General features: G+C 41.0%; 1 protein-coding gene and 1 long non-coding RNA gene across 2 annotated transcripts; one reads left to right on the top strand and one right to left on the bottom strand.

Annotated features, from left to right (window-relative positions):
• The first annotated feature begins 231 nt into the window (after nt 1–231).
• LOC310872716 lies at nt 232–3,015 on the top strand. The gene is made up of 2 exons (XR_014570417.1): nt 232–1,031; nt 1,259–3,015. It is a non-coding gene; the product is annotated as an uncharacterized lncRNA (long non-coding RNA).
• sfrp1a (secreted frizzled-related protein 1a) lies at nt 1,684–20,694 on the bottom strand. Its single transcript, XM_083784754.1, has 3 exons — nt 20,012–20,694; nt 14,862–14,942; nt 1,684–3,969 (listed from the first exon to the last, which is right to left on the bottom strand). Exons 1-3 carry the CDS (start codon nt 20,532–20,534, stop codon nt 3,644–3,646), a joined length of 930 nt encoding a protein of 309 aa, XP_083640880.1. The 5' UTR covers nt 20,535–20,694; the 3' UTR covers nt 1,684–3,643.
• Between the last annotated feature and the right edge of the window lie 1,460 nt (nt 20,695–22,154).

The raw sequence follows: 22,154 nt of genomic DNA, 5'->3' as shown, positions 1-22,154 counted from the left end.
GGATTTTTTGTTGGCTCGGTTTAAAAAGTTAAAGAGATGACCCAGAGGCATGTTCATGCCAAATTTCACGCTTGTATCACCTTGTGAAAGATTCTCTCACAATGTGGCTGTTAGCCGCTGTACTATAAGTACACATAATGGTTTATAACAATAATCACAACTTATTTATAGCTTTTTTAATGACGTACTATAATACTTTTTTCTTTAGTTAGTTTCTTTAGTTTAGCATAGGGAGTCACGGTGGCATGTACAGTCGGTAGTGCTGTTGCCTCACAGCTGTCCTGGGTTCGATTCCCGCTGGGGACGCTGTGGGCGTGTTCCCTCCTCCGCGTGATGGAGGGGAAAGGAACTCCGCGCGCTACGTCCGGTCGGGGAAACTCTCCCCTGCCAGGTGAAAAGAAGCAGCTTGGACTCCTCATGGCTGCAAAGAAGGAAGCATGAGGTCAGTCAGTCCACTGCCCCCCTAGGTTCGCAGAGGAAGTGTAGTGCCCAGAATTACATTCGATAATTGACACTGGGTGAAAAAATGGGTTACAAAATCGTGGGATAAAACTTTAGCCAAAAAAAGATTATAATAATAATAATGCATTATATAATCACGGTAACAATACATTATGTGAGTGGTCATTTGGTAATAATATCCTTACCTTACTTAAAACACCCAATGATTACTTATTTATTGTGACACATAATCGCACTATAATACAGCCATTATAACATTATGACATAATGAATTACAACTAGAGAGTTACAATGCATTATGATACCTGCAAATGAATTGTCAGTGAGTGTCCAGCATTTGTGTAGTATTGGGATACTTGACCTGTCTTGCGTTGCCAGTACAGTGGGAATCTTGCACCAACTTAGGAGCAAAATATCACATACATGGTAACGGTTGGTTGGGCTTGATGTGCCGGGGTAGCTTGTCCACAGCCCACAACCTGTCTGGTGTGAGTCTCTAATACATTTCCTGGAAGGCTATTGGTTTTGGGGAGAGGACCCATTCTGACCTGAGATCAGATTCATACGAGGTTTCCACTGGACACACACTGGTCTGATTAACCCATTCTGAACTGAGATCAGATTCTAAAAAAATGTCAGTCGTTCTTCGATTTTTCAAAAATAGCAGACCTACAAGCTCGTATCGCGCCACTCGGTGGCGCGATATGAGCTTGTAGATCTGCTATTTTTCAATAGCTAAAGCATAACATGATGCCAACACCAAAATGGGTGCCCGGTCAGAATGGGTTAAAGTGAGCAATGGCACAGGGGTTGAGCACAGGGACAAGCACGTAAAAAGCTTGCTACAGAAATCTTAACCAATTAACGAGATGCTGGGAGGAGGATTATACTTTAATCGTTATGAATATTTATGAGTATTTATAACTATTATTAGTGTCCTATATCGAGCTTGAGGACACCATTGAAAGTAATAGGGCGACTGAACAGGTTGACACTAGAGTCCATTAAGTCCAATCGAGAAGTGGCGCCATTTCTATTCTATATAAGCAGATTGAAATGCATTAAAAGTATGTTTGTGTCTTCATAGAAAGAGATCAAAGCATTTTACACTCTCAATAGTTAGTTAACACTGGATTTTACAGCATGTGATATGTGTGTATAAGCAGGAGACTCAATGTAAAAGAAAACGAAGTAATATTCAAGACACCACTCCTTTTTTCCATATTTATGTAAACTTTGTATGTACACAATAATAAGCAGCAAAGCACTGCTGACATTCATATCTAGAAACAAAATGGTGCTAAAAAGGAACCAACAACACCAAGAACAATATCTAAATATAGATTTGGCATTCTTTGCACTTTGACATTTGTTCATGCGAATGAGTGAATGTTACTGCATTTAAACTGTATTTAGAAAGACCATCCAACCAAACAAACAAACAAAAAACACACACAATCCAACTGGCTACCAGTACCTACATCATGTAAGACTATACAATATCTGTTCTGGCAAACAAAAAATATTGTTCTGTTATGAACTGTTGTTGTTGTGTTATACTGTTACTGCATAACACAATCATATAGTGTTTTACACAGGATAGGCCTACACAGTAATGACTAATGTCTAAACATGTTTTCGGACCACAATGCGCAGTTATAGATTGGCTGTATAGGGATGCACCGATGTATCGGCCCACATATCGGTATCGGCCGATATTTGCCATTTCCGATCAATATCGGCAAATTAAACTGACGTTAACCGATGGCAGTAGCTGATATTTATCTGTTCTTGATATGCATACATATTGTGTTGGATATCTGCAGCCTACCAAGCTGTAGATTCTGAACATTTATTTCTTGTATTGAAGATGTATTTGTTTCCCTGGCACTAAATATCTAAACTAAATATCATGGAAACAGTCTATAAGAAACTGACAGAGGGAATCTTGACTTTTAACATGGCAATGTGGTATGGCAATCTTAATGTAAAAGGAAGAAGCAAGCTGCAGCGAATAGTGAACCTAGCCTCAAAAATCATTGGGAAGAGACAGAAACAATTAAGTTGTATCTACAAGGAAGTACTTCAAAAAAAAGCTGTCAAGATAACAAATGACCCCTCTCATCCACTCTGCAGGGAGTTCAAACTACTTCCCTCTGGTAGACGGTACAAAGTACCAAAAGCTAACCATAACATATTTAATAATTCATTCATTCCAAATGCCATTAAGGCATTAAATGATACCATGTCTCGCTAGAGTAGTTTTTTAATGTATTTGCCACTGCATTTTTGCCATGAAAATAATTGTGTAAGTGTTGTTGCTGTTGTCGCTGTTTGTTTTTTACTGTTGTTGGGACCGAAGACAAATTTCCACACGTGGACAATAAATGAAACTAACTAACTAACTAACTAAATAAACATATATCGGTATCGGCTATTGGCTAAATTGTTATTTTAAACATCGGTATCGGCCAAGAATTTTCATATTGGTGCATCCCTAATTGGCTGTTATATATATTTCAAGTCAAAATATGAGAAATATATGGGTCAGAATGACTGAAAATGACAATTAAAATCCACAGTAGTGAAGTCATTAATTCGAGAGACAATGAGGCGAGGCAAACACTCCATCAAACTACTGTCAATAAGTTATTCAACAATGATACCATTTGGATCACTACAGTGTGGCTTTGAAAGCTAAAAATGAATACCAGCAACTGCCAATTCAGTTTTCATTGATCACATGGTTCTAAATTACATAATGATCCTATTATTATATGATCAAAGCAAGTGGAAGTTCCGAAAATGTTTGATTTCAGCAAAATGACACTATCACACTATCATGGATACCTTTACAGGTATATAGCACATTCTTTGAGCTGAGAGGGTCTAACAAAAGTATCTACATACATAGTGGAAATTATTTCAGTGATGAGGGCTCTTTACTACAATGTCCTTTCTTTAAAGAAAAACAAAAAAAGAATCCCAACCCTATAAAAGTGTGTTTTCATAAACCACCCCATTCAAACATAAACAAATACATAGAAACTGTCTATGTATATCTGTATATATACCAAGGTATATAGATATATAAACAAAACAATAGAAAAGCAAAAAAAAGACAGTTTTTTCTGGTTGTGCAAGTTCTTATGTAGGATGAGATGCAAACAAATGGGATGGATTATTTGAAGACATTCTCAAAGGCAGGGCACTTGTAGGTCTTGAGTTTCTTGATGGCTTTTTTGAATTCTTTGCTGGACTTGTCCCACTTGTGGATGCCTGTGAGGAGGTACTGCTTGTCCACCTTGCGACCCATGATGAGGTACTGGTTGCCCAGGTTGTCCAGCTGCTGGCAGGGGCAGTCTGCTCCGTTCTTCAAGTACAGAACCAGCTTCTTCAAATCCTTCTTTTTCAGGTTCCCCGTCTTCAGCATCTTCTTCCTCTTCTGCAGGATCACCTTGCGATCATTGTTCTCACGCTTTACCTCCTTGATCTTTGCTCTGAAAGCTGTAGAAAGGAGAATAAGAAATAAGATATTAAAACCAAAATGTGTGAGGTAAATATTGGACTCAGCCAAGAAGTTAATGTAGATACAGGGGTGCCCAAAAGGTAGACCGTGATCTACCAGTAGATCACAAAGGCATGTCACATGACATGCCAAAAATATATAATTTAAATGTAAAATAAATAAATACCGGTAAAAAGGCATCTTCCACTTGAATTAAGGTGACTTGATTTATTGTCATCAAAAAAGGTCCTCAGCTCAAACCCAAACAAAGTATTGCATTATACTTTGTTTTCAAGTTTGTATCACAAACATCAGTAGCATTACAAAGTTATATACAAGAAACCGCTACCAATTCAAAGTTTTCCCCCTGTATTTCCAATTCCAAGTGCGTTAGTCTTATTTGTAATGCCATTGCCACTATTCCAAAGCCCCCTCAGGTACTATTTTCAGCAATTCAATATTGTTTTGGTGGGTAGATCTTGTCATTTTGAAAGTAGCTCTCAAGTCAAACCTCTAATGTAGAACCTCCAATCCAATTGGACCCCTCAACCTCCAGTCCAATGGTTCCCAAATGTTTTAGAGAAATACATTTTCCCTAAATGACCAATCCACAAGCTCACATCGTATTGCGATGCAACCAGTTGTGACGTTGTAGATCTGCAAATTAAGTTTTAATTTGTATTAATGGCATTTCTTTGATTATTCTTTTATGTATTAAATTATTTTGAAAAATGTATGACATTTTATTTATTTCAGATATGTTTATAAATCATTTACAAAATTGGAGGAAATGAAAAAAGCCAACCCAAAAATGTGTCCCGGACCACTATTCCAGTCCACCCAACAGCAGCACAGCCAGAATGTTGCACTGCTGACGGACAGCAGACGGGCCCGCACAAAGACTCATCAGTTTATTTGACCAGCTGCTGTGAAGCGTGACTGTTTTGTAGTGGCCAACTGTCTGCTCCAGCTCTGTCCAGCATGGTTTACCTTCAACTAAGGCATACTGCTTATAGCGCATGATTTAAAAGTACCGTGATTGAGTCTGTGTAACATGTTAGCCAAAAGGCTGAACGTTTAGGCCAGTGATTGTGCAGCACACATCTCTGCTGAACCCGTGACGGATCAACCCCTCTCAGGGCCCAGCTGGCGCTTCACCAAATCAAAAGGCCCTACAGATGCAGCCAATTAATTAATTAATTAACATTAACATGCATAGCTTTTAGAACATATCCACCACTGCCGGCGCTGACACACAAGACACAGCCAGGCAGTGGGCACAGCCTTTCCAACTTCAGTCTCTGCTAAACTATTATGTAAGGACTAGGAGATTACTTTATGGTTATTAATACAGTCATTAACAAGAAACATGCATGGCAATGATAAGATGGGGGAAAAAACTATGCTGTTTCATGTATTTTCTTATACTGTATTCAACAGCCAAACAGCTGAATGATGAACCACGCATATCATACCTTCCTGAAAAAAGCTATTCAGGTCCTGAATAGCTTACAAGCGAAACAAAAAGCTGACTCCTTAATGTATACAGAACCGGACGGTTGAGAAAGACTTTGAAAAGCTCCACTTATGGTGTTAAATACCGTTTTTCACATTTACTAAAGTCACCATCTCTGTTCTAGCAAGACTGGCATGGAACTGGTCCACTCAACTATCTGCAATTTTCCCGAAAAACAATTAGCCTATAACTACAAGCCCCATTAGCAGGCAGCAGCAGTCTAAATTGTCTTTGTGGCCAACAAATGTAGCTACATTTGCAAACAGTGCTGTTCACCATGTTGTTACATGGTCCACATAACATTTGTGCACAAACAATGCCAATATTCTATTAATATTAGAACGTTTTAAAGACAGACTCATTATTGACAACAATGCAACCAAGTTGTGGGTGCAACGTCACTGAAAGCTTTCATAATAACAATTAAATTAATTTACTCACGAGTGCTGAAATCGTGAAATGGAGGATGTAAGAACACACTTTTGTTGCATTAGAGCAGGGTAAATATGAAGTTTTGCGCCAAGGTCTTGTGTTTATATTCCTTTGGCTTACATATAGGTTGTATGTTGTCGCAACAACACACGTTGGTCTGAGTGAGGGGGCCTTCCCCCAACCGACCCGAGGGAAAATCAACTGCTACAGAAACTGTCGGACGACCAAAAACACTAGCGGGGGTTCCTGTGTTGCGTTATATTTTTCGACAGAAGCAACAGCTGTACCTATAGTCTCATACTGGGCCCTGCAAGCTTCGGGCCCTGGCGCTTAAGCTCCGCCTAGTTCCATTGTTAATCCGTGCCTGTGCTGAACCCATAGAGCTGATCAGGCTAGCCAAGGATTGAATCCCGCCAGTGCTTTCCTGTGCTGCTCTCATGCTCTCTCTCTCTCTCCTTCTCAACTTTCACAGTATCTGTCTCAGTTAATAAAAACCTAAGGAGAGAACAGTGCCTATACTCTCCGGTCTGGATAAAAGGGGGGAAAGAATGTTTGGTTTCTATTAGCTATCAGTGACAAATCTGAGCATTCTCTCCTCAGGGAAGAGAAGATATGGTTAAGTACTGTAATTCTGTAAAGGAATGAAGGATGACTGAGGGTCGGGGGATGACAAAGACACCTCTTTATGTCATGAGGACTGACTGGAATGTGAAAGAAATCCATCAATATTCTCCTTTAACTATTTTGTTTTTACCATTGTTAGTTCCTTTCAGTGAAGGGTTTGCTGAGCATGAACACTATTTTTCAGCACTGGCCAGCTTCTCACTTTCATTTTTGCACATTCTTGCAGTCACACTCATTTACAACTATAGTCATACTGTAGTGTAGGCCTTCTTGTAGCCATTGAGCAACTCTAATCCCCCCTCAAGCATATAGACATATTCCTGTCTGTGACTAAGCAGCTCCAATACAACATTTACTGTAAGTGTCTTGCTCAAGGGCACGTCAGCAGTAGCTGTTGAGAGGGGCCGGGAGCATTACTCATGCATTTTACCCAGATCTTTTCATCTGGTCCCAAATCCACACCTTGATTTCTATACTGCCAATGAAAGTGAAGACAAATACATTGCACAGTATATAACAACACTTACTTTGAAAACATAGTAATCATAAAAAAGGTTTACAGACCAACAATGACATACAGTACACATGTGTCCATATATCTTTCAAAGGTCCAGTGCTAGCCTAAGATTAGTTTAGACTATTTTAGATGTATTTATCGATTCTGACGTCATCACTCTATGAGAGTCTAAGCGACTTTGCCCCATGGCTTGTGGTGGTCTGAAAATCCCTGCCTCAAAGTAACTCTTAACTTGTACAAATGCAAAATCTACGGTGCTTAAATTGCTGCTCCACTTGTCCGGTTTGGCTACGGAAAGCATTTATAACCCGCAGATCCGTAGTTTTCTCTCCTCGTCTCCCCTAATGAGTGCAACTGGCTGCGCAACCCTGGCCGCTAGGGGCGCTGTTGCATATATACAATCGAGGAAAATCAAAGATAGATGCCAGATTCCGAGACAGAGTGGATCAGAGCACCTTTTTTTTATTGAAAACTATTGAACCGTTACAGGAGAGCATCCTAGATCCCAGTGACACCAATTAATCTCCAAATTTCACTCTAATTTAACCATGGATACCCAATCTTTCATTATACTCCATTTAACTTTCTCTCCTCGTTTCCTCTGGTTCCCCTTTAAGAATCAGAACATGAGTCAGACCCAGTAGTGGTCCAAATCTCCCTCCCTGCATCCATATGCCTCTATATATTGCACATATCTCTTTATTTCCCGTATATATCTGCAGGATAGGAGCTGACCGTATTACATGGTACTTCAAATCCACTGCATTGATAAGATAAGGCGCAGAGCAACATCATAGAATAGATAATGTCTTGTGAGCTACAGTGCAGGACATGTCCTGCAGCAGTTCTGTTCATGCTCTGCTAGTGAGAGGTGACATTGCTTCAAAGCTGATAAACCATAACTTTTTATGTGATTTTCTTGACACTTTCAAGAATATCTATTGACAATGGGGAGGTTCCTGCTTACTCACTTAAAGCACATTAACTGCTTTAGGTTTAGTCAGTGAAATGTTACTGACCAATCTAAAACAAATTAAAGAACTGGTGCTATGGTTCAACTGTTTCCTCACCCATGCATCTTCCCATTGCCAATTAAAGTGAACAGTGCTGTTTTTCCCCTGTATTAACAGTGCGCATGGTAAGGATTATCCCCTCTCTGCTCTCTGGTCCCTGGATCAGTCAGAGGAGGCTTAGTGTTCAAACAGATCAAAATGGGCAGCACTTATAATTAGTGATTCATAAAAGAGAGGCCCCAGGCCACCCCTGAAAATACTTCATCTGGATAAATCCTCCATGCTTTATCCCATTCTGACCGGGCACCCATTTTGGTGTCGGCATCATGTTATGCTTTAGCTATTTAAAAATAGCAGATCTACAAGCTCATATCGCGCCACCGAGTGGCGCGATACGAGCTTGTAGGTCTGCTATTTTTTGAAAAAAATCGAAGAACGACTGACATTTTTAGAATCTGATCTCAGGTCAGAATGGGTTCATCAGACCAGTGTGTGTCCGGCGGAAACCTCGTATGAATCTGATCTCAGGTCAGAATGGGTTATAATCCCTAGACTCCTTTTTGTTGAACTTTCTTTGCACCTTGTGCTGTTATTGTAATCTCCACCTCAGCCACATTGTACAGTGGCCAGTAATGTTGCATGAATAATTAACACGGTTGAAGGAGGAAGAGGTGACATTCTTGGCTAGGGATAGAGTGGAATGTAGTATTTGTCCATTACCGAGTTCCAAAATATAGTGTATGTAGTTCCCAGGTGACTGGTACAGTACAGACAATATAGTTCGATACAACGTGGGCTCCATTCATAAGATATGTAGAGGACCGGGCTGTCATATAATAACAATATAATTTAAACTGCCATCATGCTGATTCTGTCCTCTCTCCTACCCCCTTCCGATACATCGTGCTGACTGCATCCCTGTCTATTCAGGGCGGCAGTCAGCACTGTGGTGGGGGGGGGGGGGGGGGGGGGTATAGAAAATAGGGGAAAAAACAATCAGTATAGGAAACACCTATTGGTTCTCTCTGAGGCCTGGCCATGCCTATTTTGTTTATTATCATTACTATTTTATATCCATGGAACTGGTACTCAGGGACTTTTTTTTATTAATACTACAGTGATTAATACTATTACACTATTGTTACTATCATCACTATGTTTCATGTTTATATCTACATTATATCTACGTCTTTTTATTTATACTTGCATACAATTGTCGTCACGCAGACAATTTCTCTGTTAATATGAAACAGACTGTACGGACACTCGGACACTGACCCTAGTACAGGAGGGGGAAGGGTTTACATATACAATAATGTGTTTACATTATATGTATGTAAACACAGGCATATAAAAAAATCACACACGTGTGAACTGAGTGGTGCAATTCCCCCCCCCTCTCTCTCTCTCTCTCTCTCTCTCATTAGCAGGCAGCAGACACAGCACTACCCCTCTCTCTGTTTCTGGCGCCCCCTACTGGTATTAATAAGTCACATACTCGTGCTCACTTATACAGGTACACAGGTACACGGACATTGCTGGTTGTAGGAGTGGTTGCACCACTCAAAAATGGGGAAAAGATAACGGCACATGAACTACTGTAAAAAAAATGAAACTGAACACTGAGAGAGGAGAGTTAAATGCACGGAGAGAAAAACAAACCAAAAGTACAATAATGTTGTAAATGACTATGTTGATCACTCTCCTCCCGGTTCTGTTGTACAACTGTTTGATTAAGTGTGCTTATCAATAAACAGAATTAAAAAAATATAATAAATGGAGTGAGTATCCAGTATGCAGGTACATAATATTTCCTCTTTATCTGCTAATACATTTTTATCCCACGATTTTGCAACCCATTTTCCCACCCAGTGTTAATTATCTGATGTAATCCTGTGCGCTACACTTCATCTGCCAACCTGGGGAGGGCAGGGGACTGACCTCATGCTTCCTTCTATGCATGAGGAGTCCAAGCTGCTTCTTTTCACCTGACAGGGGGGAGTTTCCCCGGCCGGAAGTAGCGCGTGGAAGGTTCGACCAGTTCCTTTCCCCTCCATCAGGCGTTTAGAGACCAGGATTAATGCATGTTTTTGTGAGGGTACCAGTGTTAATTTTGTCGACTAATATATACATATATTAGTTATATATATATGGTAACGTTTAGCAGCCTGAGCTGGAGTCGAACCCCGATCTCCAACTCAATAGACAAGGCAAGCAACCAACCGCGCCAAGAGAGCTTTTGGCCGGGTCTTTCGCAAAGTCGTTACACTACCTCCTCCTTTCTGACGCACGCCCCCGCGCTTCTCACTTCACTCCTCGAGTCCCTCACGTCCCTCACGCAAGGGCACACTCCAGGGGTCCTCATCCCACTTCTGACACCAATGTAACGTTTAGCACCCTGAGCTGGAGTTGAACCCCGATCTCCAACTCAATTTACGGCCGGGTCCGACCAGTTCCTTTCCCCTCCATCAGGTGCCCTGGCTGGCCAGGGGGAGGTAGTTTAGAGACCAGGATTAATGCATGTTTTTGTGAGGGTACCTACCCTAGGGGACACGGGGAGAACTGAGTTCACACAGAAAGGCCCTTTCACCAACCCCACATCAGGTATGGGCACTGATGACGCGGAGGAGAGTACACGCCCCCAGCACCCACAGCGTCCCTAGCAATCGAACCCAGGACCTTCTAGCTGTGAGGCGACAGCACTACCGACTGTGCCACTGTGCCCTTTGTTTTGAAAATGAGGCACTTGATGATGACTAGAATTTTCATGAGAGGCTAACTATTTTGAAATATCTATTTTCATTTTATGACTGCCCACCCTGCCGACCAGTAGGTGGTCTTTAAGGGTGATGTGTCTGCAAGTTTCACTGTATGCGAGGTCCGAATCTTATCCTTGTACAATATGCAAGAACACTTTGTTGCAGTGCCACATGATGCAGAGGTTGTTTGAAGCAATGCAAACTATGTGCACCATGCACCACCTCCAAGACACATGAAAAAAGTTGTGAAGTATAAAAGTATATTATGAAACTTGTGACCATGAAATGTTCTTTCAATCATCATTCACAGGGTTGCCTTTACCAGAATAAAAAAACCAAGAACGTCTATCTCGATGCAATTCCACTTAAACTTTTTTGTCCCTGATCCCTGACCTGGGTTTCCTTTGTCAGGTTAGACCGTTAGAGGGGATGACCCACACACCCGGCCCAGGCTCCAAGGGTGTTATAAACCCTAACAGAAGGGGCTGGAGGGGTGGGGGCACACGCCAGGCCTGTTCACAACCTCACAGAACACACAGTCTGACCCGATAAACCAGGGTGATCAGTCTGCTCTAGTGCATGCTCACTGTGCTGTTTTGCTGTTTACTCTATGGGGAATGGGGATGGAGCAGTTTGGCTACAACAACAAAGTTAGCTGTCAGTAGAGTAAATGGAGAGATTTACCTGAAGGGCTATGGTTGTTTTGTGAAAATGAGGTGCCATAAAAACCTTAAGCACAGAGATAAATTGGTGGTGGGAACAAAGTGTTGAGTGGTATGTACCATAAACCACTCACAGGCAAAGGCAAGGGGGGGGGGGGGGCTCTCTGAGAAGCTGGGGAGAGTCTTTACTTTAGTCATCTCCAGAGGAACCCAGACATTGAACTATTGCAAATTACAGTAATACTTTGCTAATGCTTTATTCCACTACTGTAAGTACGTAATCATAAAAAAAAAAAAGCAGCTGCCCACTTGTGCACTGTATCATACTATACACATGTATTATATTAATCTGGTTTAAATACTACATATCTATACAGGTTTATTTGTTTACTGTTCATTTATTTATTGATTTACACCGCCTTTATTTAGAGGGGATTGAGTACACGTTGTACACCTTTGATGGTACTTTATGTCCTACTTTATCCCATTCTGACCTGAGATCAGATTCATACGAGGTTTCCACTGGGACACACACTGGTCTGATTAACCCATTCTGACCTGAGATCAGATTCTAAAAATGTCAGTCATTCTTCGATTTTTCAAAAATAGCAGACCTACAAGCTCGTATCGCGCCACTCGGTGGCGCGATATGAGCTTGTAGATCTGCTATTTTTCAATAGCTAAAGCATAACATGATGCTGACACCAAAATGGGTGCCCGGTCAGAATGGGTTAAACTACACCTATCCAACCACCTTTAATCAAAAGCTGCCATGCCTCTGCATTGTCTGGTTAAAACTAGATGAAATCACAAAAGGAAAGTGTATGGAGAAGGGATGCAACTTTGTAGGATTTCAAACTAAAGCACATATTATAACAAAAAAAACAACTTGACACTTAACCTCTAACTTAAACGAGAACAGACTTTTTCGCAAAACAAGATGCTTCCAGGAATTGAAGTTTTCAGTGGACAAAAATGCCAAAGTGTTGCCAGATTAATAAATACCAAGTCACTGATTCTCCCTTTGCTTTTCCGCAATTGTGAAGAACGTATTTCTGTGTGGCTTTTGGACTCCTAAATGTGCCATACATGTACTGTTGCCCATTCTTAGTCAAGCCTGCACTAGCATAATGAAATCACAATGAGTGCAGTTCCCTAATCCTTTGTTGGGAGGATAAAACAGATCTTGAGATTTTTGTATTTGCACAGCACATATTTTTCTCGACACAGACATTAACTCTTAATATCGCAGTCTGCTTCAGTCATGGTCAGTACTGTTCCATCATAGCTTTATCCCCTGACAAAATCTCAAAAAAGCCTCCAGAACCAATATAAGGGGAAATAAATGCGGTACTATAGCTAAGCCCAGGAAGCAAAATACTTAGTCGACATATGTATTGCTTGTTTACCCACTGAAAGGAAGTCAGACTCATAATCCATATTCATCTCATCTAACTGTTTACTGCATTCCACGGAAGGCTTTGTCCCTTGTGGGTTTCAACCTGCGAGGACGTCAGTGGCATGAGCTTTGTCCAACAACCATTGTTAGTCCCCATGCTGGGGCAATCTGTGTATTGTCAGATGTCAAGCGTTAAGAGGCTTATGACAAGGAAGCAAAACAACATCTGTCTCAATCAGAGAAGAAACAAGCCAATAATGTGCCACTCTCCTCTTGGCAAACCAGGATGTGGAATGAAAAGCAAGTCCCATCACCACAGCGTAAACAACAGGGCAATTCGTTAAATAAATACAACTTTTAACTTTCCTGAGAACTGGAAAAAGGTCTGTTTCCAATACACCATAGTCCATTTTTCCCTGGCCTGGCACTTGAAATTCAGTTTGGAACTGCCGGGGGTTTGGAGCCCAGCAAACAAATACAAAATGGAGCCTGGCATCCTGAAAACATGCACAAAACAATATCAAAACCTCAACTGTAACATCAGTTGGTTTTGTCTTTTTCCTTGGATTATAGTACTAGAGCAAGATTTACCCCCCCCCCCCCCTCGAAAGCCATGATAAATAATAAGGCAACATTTGCCATGTAATATTTGTGGATAGACGCCAAATCTGCCAGGCCCAGCTGTGATCGAATGACATTGTTGACAAACCCTGGGTCCAGGACCGTTTACTTTCAAATCAAAACAATTGAGAAATTGATTTAGAATGGGTCCCACTTCTTTGTTCTCCTTTTGATATTCTAAAACTGAAAATACAATTTTCTAATATATATTTTTTTTAATGTCCCATCATTAACCCATTCTGACCGGGCACCCATTTTGGTGTCAGCATCATGTCGTGCTTTAGCTATTTAAAAATAGCAGATCTACAAGCTCATATCGCGCCACCGAGTGGCGCGATACGAGCTTGTAGGTCTGCTATTTTTGAAAAATCGAAGAACGACTGACATTTTTTTAGAATCTGATCTCAGGTCAGAATGGGTTAATCAGACCAGTGTGTGTCCGGCGGAAACCTCGTATGAATCTGATCTCAGATCAGAATGGGTTAAGAAGAGCTGCTTCATTTTACAAGTCAAGCTGTTTGAACTGAAAGTGAACTGACCCCCAGCCGTGGACCACTGGAAGTAAACTGAAGGCAAGGCATTCTTGAAACTACAGGCAAACCAGACCGTAGACCAAACATCCTATTTTACAGCTACAAAGCCCTTCTGCATAAAGGTTTTAGGGCCCCTCTTAGTGACCCCAATTCATTAGTTAGAGAATATTATTGTTTAACAAGCGCATATGAACCGTGACTTCAGTTCAAGGGTTGAAAACTAAAAGCTGCCATGTTTAGGGTGTCTGATCTATGCCTTTCTTTCTCCCCACTTACCTTTATGCAAACTTATGGGGATTTTTTTTTTGCAGTAAAAACAGATTAGCCTCATTGATCTCACTGAGGGCCTCACTTAAAAGAGAAATACAAAGAACGGCTGTGCTATACAATGAGCTGCACTGATCATCATAGGCATGAAAACAAATGAAAGCTTCTTTAGCTTAACTCCAGTCGAATAATTCAAATTCAAATATTCAAAGAATAACATTGATGCTTAAATGCTTTAAGCGTGTTTGTGTAAAGACCATAATCACTTTGAAGATTTAAGATGGCTGGGGTGGGTGATGTACAGTCATGCTACTGTGTGTGTGTGTGTGTGTGTGTGTGTGTGTTGTTGACCAATGAAATTCAAATGATTAGTAAAATGGAGTGGTGCATGTCTTTGCATGCATTGTGCATGACACTTTTATTGCATGTACTGTATGCACGTGTGTGTGTGTGTGTGTGAGTGTGAGTGTGAGTGTGAGTGTTAGTGTGTGTGTGTGTGTGTGTGTGTGTGTGAGAGTGCGTGCGTGCGTGCTTGGTAGGGTACTTACCAAACTCACTGGCACACATGTGCTCCATCATGGCGTCTGATTTCATTTCATTGTCACATGGAGGGCAGATGGGTGAATAACCTGGGGGGGGGAGGAGGGGGGCAGAGTTTTGTAGTTAATAGCACAGACGGATATCACACTCACATCTAAAACAACTAAAGGATATCACACTCACATCTAAAACAACTAAAGGATATCACACTCACATCTAAAACAACTAAAGGATATCACACTCACATCTAAAACAACTAACGGTATTTGGAATAGAGCGTAGCAGTGGGCGTGGTTTTCTGGACCCACTGAAAAATCGGCCATTAATTTTTCAAGATTTACAAAAATCAATTATTTTAAGCCTATAGAATCAAGCCATCCAGGATCCTGCTGAGTCATCATGACTCATGACCATAAAACCTTTGATTCTGTGAACAAATGAAAAACACTAAACAAAGGGTATTTATTAAATGTATTGTCATATAATTAAATATTCCATTTTCTATTTCCACAGAATCAAAACGTTGATTGATATACATATTTTTTTAAATCTCCATGGGAAAAATGAATTGGAGAGTTTTCAGTGGGTCCAGAAAACCACGCCCACTGCTATGCTCTATAGAGCGTCACAGTCCCACCACCTTTCATGACGACGACAGGCCCAGGAAATAATTCCCCATGCATTTTTTCCCATAGACATTTCAAAAAGTATTTATTGAAAGGTCTGTAAGCCTCAGACAAAGCCAACTCGGATCGTGACAAATCATGACAACAAACACAATTTTTTTTAGAAACAAATAATTAGAAAGAAGAATGAAAAAGGCAGGTTACTTTTCTGTCGTTTTTCTTCTTATTTGTTAGAGTTGGCTTTGTTCGACACTTTTTGAAATGTCTATGGGAAAAATGCATGGGGAATTATTTCCTGGGCCTGTCGTCGAAAGAGGGCGGGACTGCGACGCTCTATACTATAGGGGCTGAAAAACAGTAATATCTCCTTTTTAGAAAGAACCTGGAATCATCACAGGTACAAAAGCACTTCTGTCTTCATTTTAGAATTTGAATGATGGCTATTCAAAAATAGCAGATATACAATCTCACCGCATGTCACATTGTGCCACACTGCGAGCCTGGCCTACATCTGCTATTTTTGATTTTTTTTTTTTTGGAAAAGATCTTGTGTTTGAAAAATGTTGAATAATTTTGAATTACGAAAAAGTTTGAGAACTACTGATTTAGAAGAATCTGTAGAATCTGTCTCGGGTCTTAATTGGGATAAACAACCCAGCCTGTGGTTCCCACTTTCCAATCCTTCATGCAATGAGTCAGCTGTGCTTTCCACCAACACCCCCCCCCCCCCCCCCCTGTCTGTGTGGAGATATTATCTTGTGTCTTTGACAGTAAAACTCCTTAGTTCTGTGCTCTGAGAAGCTGGTCAGAACCCTGACCTGACCTCAGTCAGGAATGTCCTCAGCTTTTATAGCCGGCTGTAACTAGGCGCTGCAGTAAAAACTGCATCCACCTACACTGAGATAGACAGTCTTATAATTATTTAAGACTACGGACACTGTAACTTTAAGGATTGCGTTGTTTTTCCTGGGAATATGGTTGCATAATTTGTACAGGGAATCATTGCTTCATTTGTCCAGGGAAGGTTCACTTTTGAAGCAGTGTATACTTAACATTCACAAAGCTAATCATGTTCATTCCTGGGAGCTGTCTACTTAAGTACAACCACAATCTTGCTGTTGGCAAATGAGTGGTTCCCCTAGTAAAAGCTATTGAGTGTTAAATGCCTTGCTCAAAGGCATTTAACACTCACATTGGTAATTGCTGAGGGAGAGTACAGCATTTCTCATTTACCTTCCCAACCAGGACTTTCCCAGCCAGTATGGGTTTTGAACCACAGACCTTTGCCTCACAAGACAGTTTCTGAAATCTACACTATACATTTAAGGGGCCCCTGATACTGAGGCACAGTGAGACTGCAACCGTGCCAACTTGGCATCACTTACGGTATATCATTAAGTCACTCTAGAGTTTAAGATCTCCAAGCCCACAGCAAATGTTTCACCCATTCTTAGATTTAAGCATTACATTGTAATGAAATGTATCAAGCCAGATAAAGTAAAGCATCTATACTCATACTGTTTAATTGTTTATTATAAATATGCACATTACTTAGTGTTTCCTGAGATATAATTTATTAACCGTGGTAAAGGAATGGCATCTTCCCAGAGTGCAACAGGGTAGGAAGAGGAATAAATGCTAGAATCTTGGAGGAAAAGCAGAACCTATCGATGGCAATATTCTATCTAGAATCTTATGACATTTCAATTACAATAATGGTTGACTCTGACTATGGTCAACGAGCCAAAATGTGTTTTTGCCAAAAGAGGTTTAGTCTAGAGGCATATCCGTGAATATATCATGATTTCATGACCTTTTTTTCCCCCTACTTGCAGTGATTGATTCTTCTACACCAAAACAGCTGAGCTTGCTTAGCAAATTGGATCCATAAGAAGTTAACAAATTCCATAGATATTGGCATTGAGTCATTTTAATCTTTAAACTGTACATATTGTGTAAAAATAATAATAACATTTAAGTCGACATCAGCCTACTCTCTGTTCTGATATGATTGCCAGTTGTCCATTACATGTGTTTGACAAAAGCTTGTGAAAGTAACACCCAGGTGTAAAGAGCTTGTGAAAACAAACACTGTTGAGAGTTAAGAGGGTCCACTTCTCCCTTTTTGTTTCTCATTTAAACCAATTATCACCAGTCTATTTCAGCAGCCAGTGGTCAGCTCTGTTTGCTTACTTCTGTTAGCATCCATTAGTGTGATCACACAGTCAAATCCAGTGTTATAACTCTGAGTGTGTATGAACACACTTAACACTGGATTTACTGTGCAGATTCCCCCCCCCCTCTCAATTTGGTATCTGCAAGTTAATTTTCATATTGTACTGAAATGACTGAAATCCAATAGTTTCTTCTAAAATCAGACAAACTACGATATTTAAAATAAACTGCAGTAGTAATTGTCAAAGAACAGTATACGGTGAGGCATAGCCTAGTGAATGGGCTACACATGCCAGATCGTCTGTATGGTCATTTAATCATACAAAGGAGCTATCGCTTTCATCTACACTCTTAAAGGAATATTCAGCAGTTTAGTCAAAGTTTGTGAATTGAGACTGAAAAAAGAAAACAAAAGCAAAAACCTCACCCATTAACTCAGCAGATGGGAGATGCCTCCCTCTGAGAGGCTTTAAAACAACCCAAATCCCGCATGCGTCCTGCTGGGATGGGGGTGCAAACAGTTGTATTTATCACTGGCGCTGACAACGAATGATAACAGGTGACGTCTGGGGGCCATCCCTGTGTGGTCCCTCCAGCCTCCAGAAAGGGGCCTTTCTCAGGAAATCGGGCCCCCGTCCATACCTCCATGTCAGTCAGCCTCTAGCAGCACTGCTACCACTTGACTCTTCACCTCTCCACTCCCAAGCTTAGACATCCCAGACTTGCCTTACTTACTGCAATGTCTCGGATACAGTAAGTGGCTGCCTGTGTAATAGCAGTACTACTGCAGGAGCGCGCTCTACCTGTTGCCATCAATCACTGTGATGTTAATATTCAAAATGGATTAGGATGCCGCGTTCAAGTCTTGAGATATTTCTGTAATTGTTTCTGTAGTTTATATTGAAGTGGATGATGGAAAGTCCCCTGATTTATAGGCACTTCGTTTCAGTATACCTCACCAAGGTATCAAATAGAAGCCTCTCTCAGAAAGACACTGAGGGCTCTAAAACACAACACCCAAGTGTTGAACAATAACACGCGTTTTCCAACTAAATCTAATTTGAATTCCCAAAGTTTTTTTTTCCCCATGGGCATGTTGTTTTTGTGCATTTTTCAGTGGTTGCCATGGTATTGTCAAATCTGGCTCAGAAATGGAACACTTTTAACCTGGACTGTGTTAGGTTTTGCTCCCTCATGTAGCGTGAGGTGTCTGAGACTACTCAATTCAGGCTTCATTTCATACTAAGAGACACAAAATCCCAACAGGGTTCAGGAATCTCCAGCCAAGAAACCATTAGTAAGAAATGTGTTTTGTAAGGGTGAGGGGTAAAATGTCCTTGAAAGCATTATTTAGAATCTATTGGCTCTACTCTGCCATATCCACCCCCCTGGTTCGCATTGATGTTGCCCTCTCTCTCTCTCTCTCTCTTCTAACCCCCCCCCACACACACACACACACCCCTTCTCTCTGTCATTATGTTCACAATCTGGTTTCAAAATTATGCATGTTGTTCAACGTTCCTTCATTTTTTTTTATTGGCCATTGACGGGTCAGCATAAAATGAGTTATTAGATGCAGGTATTTGCTTTTGTGCTTGCTGGACTTCGTCCCAGCATTGTCCTCCAACTCAACAAGAACACCTTGAAATAAATGACTACCATCTGTTGAGTATTTTCTATATTACAACATAACTATTTTTTCAGATGTATAGGCATTATTCATATTAATATATGCACCATGCAGGATTGCAGGTCAGAGCTTATGGGACTTACACTGACTGACAAAGTGATTATATGGACTTTTTGGGTGGGGGATCAAATTCAAGGGGTCATGGGTAATTCCACCCAAAAGGTATGGACATGATTTGTTTATGTTGGGATTTGCCTCTGCAAACAAACCTTAACCTCTGTAACAACATTCTCATGGTCATTGAGCTGTATGGGTGTCAATTCTTACACTGTGGCAAAAGTATACTGGCTATTTTGTTATCTCTCAGTTAAGTGGCATACTCTTCCTTGAACAAATGACAATACATAATCAGTTAGGCTACTAAAAATACTGAGTTGGTGCATGATAAGGCTTGGCCTACTCATAAATTATAATTCGTTTTTTGTTTGTTTTTTCACTTTAAGAATAGACCGTCAATTAGCCCACAAACTATCGTGCTATGCTATGTCCCACGTAGCTCTTGCATAGCAAAGGGCATTAGGGCTATGGATCAGAGCTATCATGTCCCACTGTGCATTTAAGTTAACTATCACCAGAGAAACAATTACTTTTTAAGTGGTAAAGAAAGAAAAAGAGAAATAAATCAATGCCCACATGGGCTATAGCGTTATGACTGCTAGACTGTTACCTGTTGGCTTGGTGGCCTCCGTTGCATTGGGCCCTGTCATGGCAATGCACACGTCGTCCTGGGGAAACTTGTCACAGGTGAGCATCTCGGGCCAGGGAAACCCGAAGGACTCCATGATGGGGGTGCACCCGTCCCTCACCGCCTCGCACAGCCAGCGGCACGGGTATATGGGGCGCTCCAGACACACGGGCGCGAACAGCGAGCAGAGGAAGACCTGGGTGCCCGGGTGACAGTTCTTGTGCACGAGAGGCACCCAGCTGCCGGCCTGCTGCTTGGCCTCCGCCATGGTCTCGTGCTCCAGGAGGTTGGGGAGCAGCATCTGGTTGTAGCCCACGTTGTGACAGAGCCGCAGGTCCTCGGGGATGTCCACGCACTGGGGAGGCTTGCCATAGCTGCGCCCCCCGTTGTACAGGTCCGACTTCCAGCTCAGGTACTCGTACTCTGAGGCTTTGCACACTGACAGAACAAGAGCTGTTGTCAAAACCAGGGGGACCATTCTCCACGAAGGGTCAGAAGACATCATAATTGTTTTTTTCTTTTCTTTTTTGTAACCAGACCAGAGTTTACAAAAAATAAGTAAGATATAGGCCTATCCTACTATAACCAACAAACTTGCCTGAGATTTTTTCTTTCTTTCTTTCTATTTGAGAAGAATCTGTGAAACGTGTTTCAGTTAGTCCACAGCAGCAGGCTGCTCTAGCTCTCGTCTCTTGTTGCTCTCCTCCAGTCCGGTGTGTCTCCTGCAGCTTGTGGAGGAGAACTGCTGCTTGCTCGTGCGCAGCGTGGAAACAAGGGGAGATTGTAAAGCGCGCGTCGGCCAATCGGAGAGCGCCTGTGCCTTTTGGCACTATTATGTCAATCAAAGTGCTCAATTACCAACCCTCCCTGCCCCCCTTCATTACTCTTTTCCCCTTCCTTTGTCAAAACAAACTACCTGACCTGACCGTTCAGCGAAAATACAATCTCTAAAATGGCAAATGGTTGTTCGCAAAAATATGTTTTGGCGACTGTGACAAAATAAATACAACACTTTATATCGCCAATGTTGTCAGTCAGACCTAAAATTGATGCAAGCAAACTACATTTCATTTACAGCTTACATTAGTTATGTGAGAAGCTTTTGAACGGCAAGGCATTGACATCAAGTCCAGTCAAAAATTAAGATAATGTATTTGTCACTCCTACAGGTACTCTCTACAAGCAGCGAAATTATGTTGTGGCAAGGTCTGCAAAACTAACAGAACACAAGTTTACACAACAATAACAATTAGCAACACAATCTAATTAGAAACTCATAAGCTTAAGCAAATTGCCCATCTCCTGCCTTGCTCTGTTTGGTGCAGACAAAAGAAGGTGTGAATTTGTGAAACCATCCATTTAAATTGCCATTAATTTGTATGCCATTGTTCTGTAAATGCTTGCAGCAGTGTTCTTAACACACAGATATAATCTTGTTATCTTAAAAAAAAAAGTATAGCTAATGTCATTTACAGCTGTGTCAACCAGAGACCACCATTCACCTTAATGTTCTCCATTATACCTTCCTGATTTCAGTCCAGGAGAAAAGGCATTAACTTGGTCAGTCTTGGTCAGTTAACCTTTCATAAGTCTGGCATTGCATGTCATGTTGCAGGGCTGCAGGCTATAAAACCATATGTAAATTCATTCAAACTTGTATCAGAAAATAATGAGACATTTAGCTTAACACATTTTAAAGACTATTCATTGTGTGTTACTTTTCACTCTCTGAATCTTAATCAACATAGTTGCATGGTGTGTTGATAAGAGCCTGGGCTAAATGTGTAAAATAAAAATGTCAAGTAAAAAGACTTTTAAAAGTAAAATATTCAGTGTTAACTTGTCCATTTGTAACTCCATATACTCTCAGAGTTAATGTAACACTGATTTTACAGTCTCAGCATTTGAAGTCTCTGCAAGGTTGTAATTTTATATAACTTTTAACTGAGACCTCTCTAGTACAGCAGCAGCTATAGCATGCCAGAGCAGTGAGGCATGTAGATGGATCACGCCAGCAGATTTCTCCCCCAAATTATTTTTCAGATTGCACCTCCTCTGCTGGCATTTTCAAATAAACGGCGAGGTCTTAATAAAGGCTGCCAGTGTCTCTGTATATAGCAGCTAC

This window comes from Protomyctophum parallelum (genome assembly GCF_964188405.1).
Source record: "Protomyctophum parallelum genome assembly, chromosome: 15".
Lineage (NCBI taxonomy): Eukaryota > Metazoa > Chordata > Actinopteri > Myctophiformes > Myctophidae > Protomyctophum > Protomyctophum parallelum.
The sequence above is the reverse complement of the archived record's forward strand: the minus strand, read 5'-3'. Positions and strand labels throughout refer to the sequence as shown.

Excerpts from the sequence above, each read along its gene's own strand:
- sfrp1a (XM_083784754.1), bottom strand. The coding sequence starts at position 20,534 with ATGATGTCTTCTGACCCTTCGTGGAGAATGGTCCCCCTGGTTTTGACA. Across the intron at positions 14,943-20,011 it reads GGAGGCCACCAAGCCAACAG|GTTATTCACCCATCTGCCCT; the intron begins GTAACAGTCTAG and ends TCCCCCCCCCAG. Across the intron at positions 3,970-14,861 it reads CATGTGTGCCAGTGAGTTTG|CTTTCAGAGCAAAGATCAAG; the intron begins GTAAGTACCCTA and ends TCCTTTCTACAG.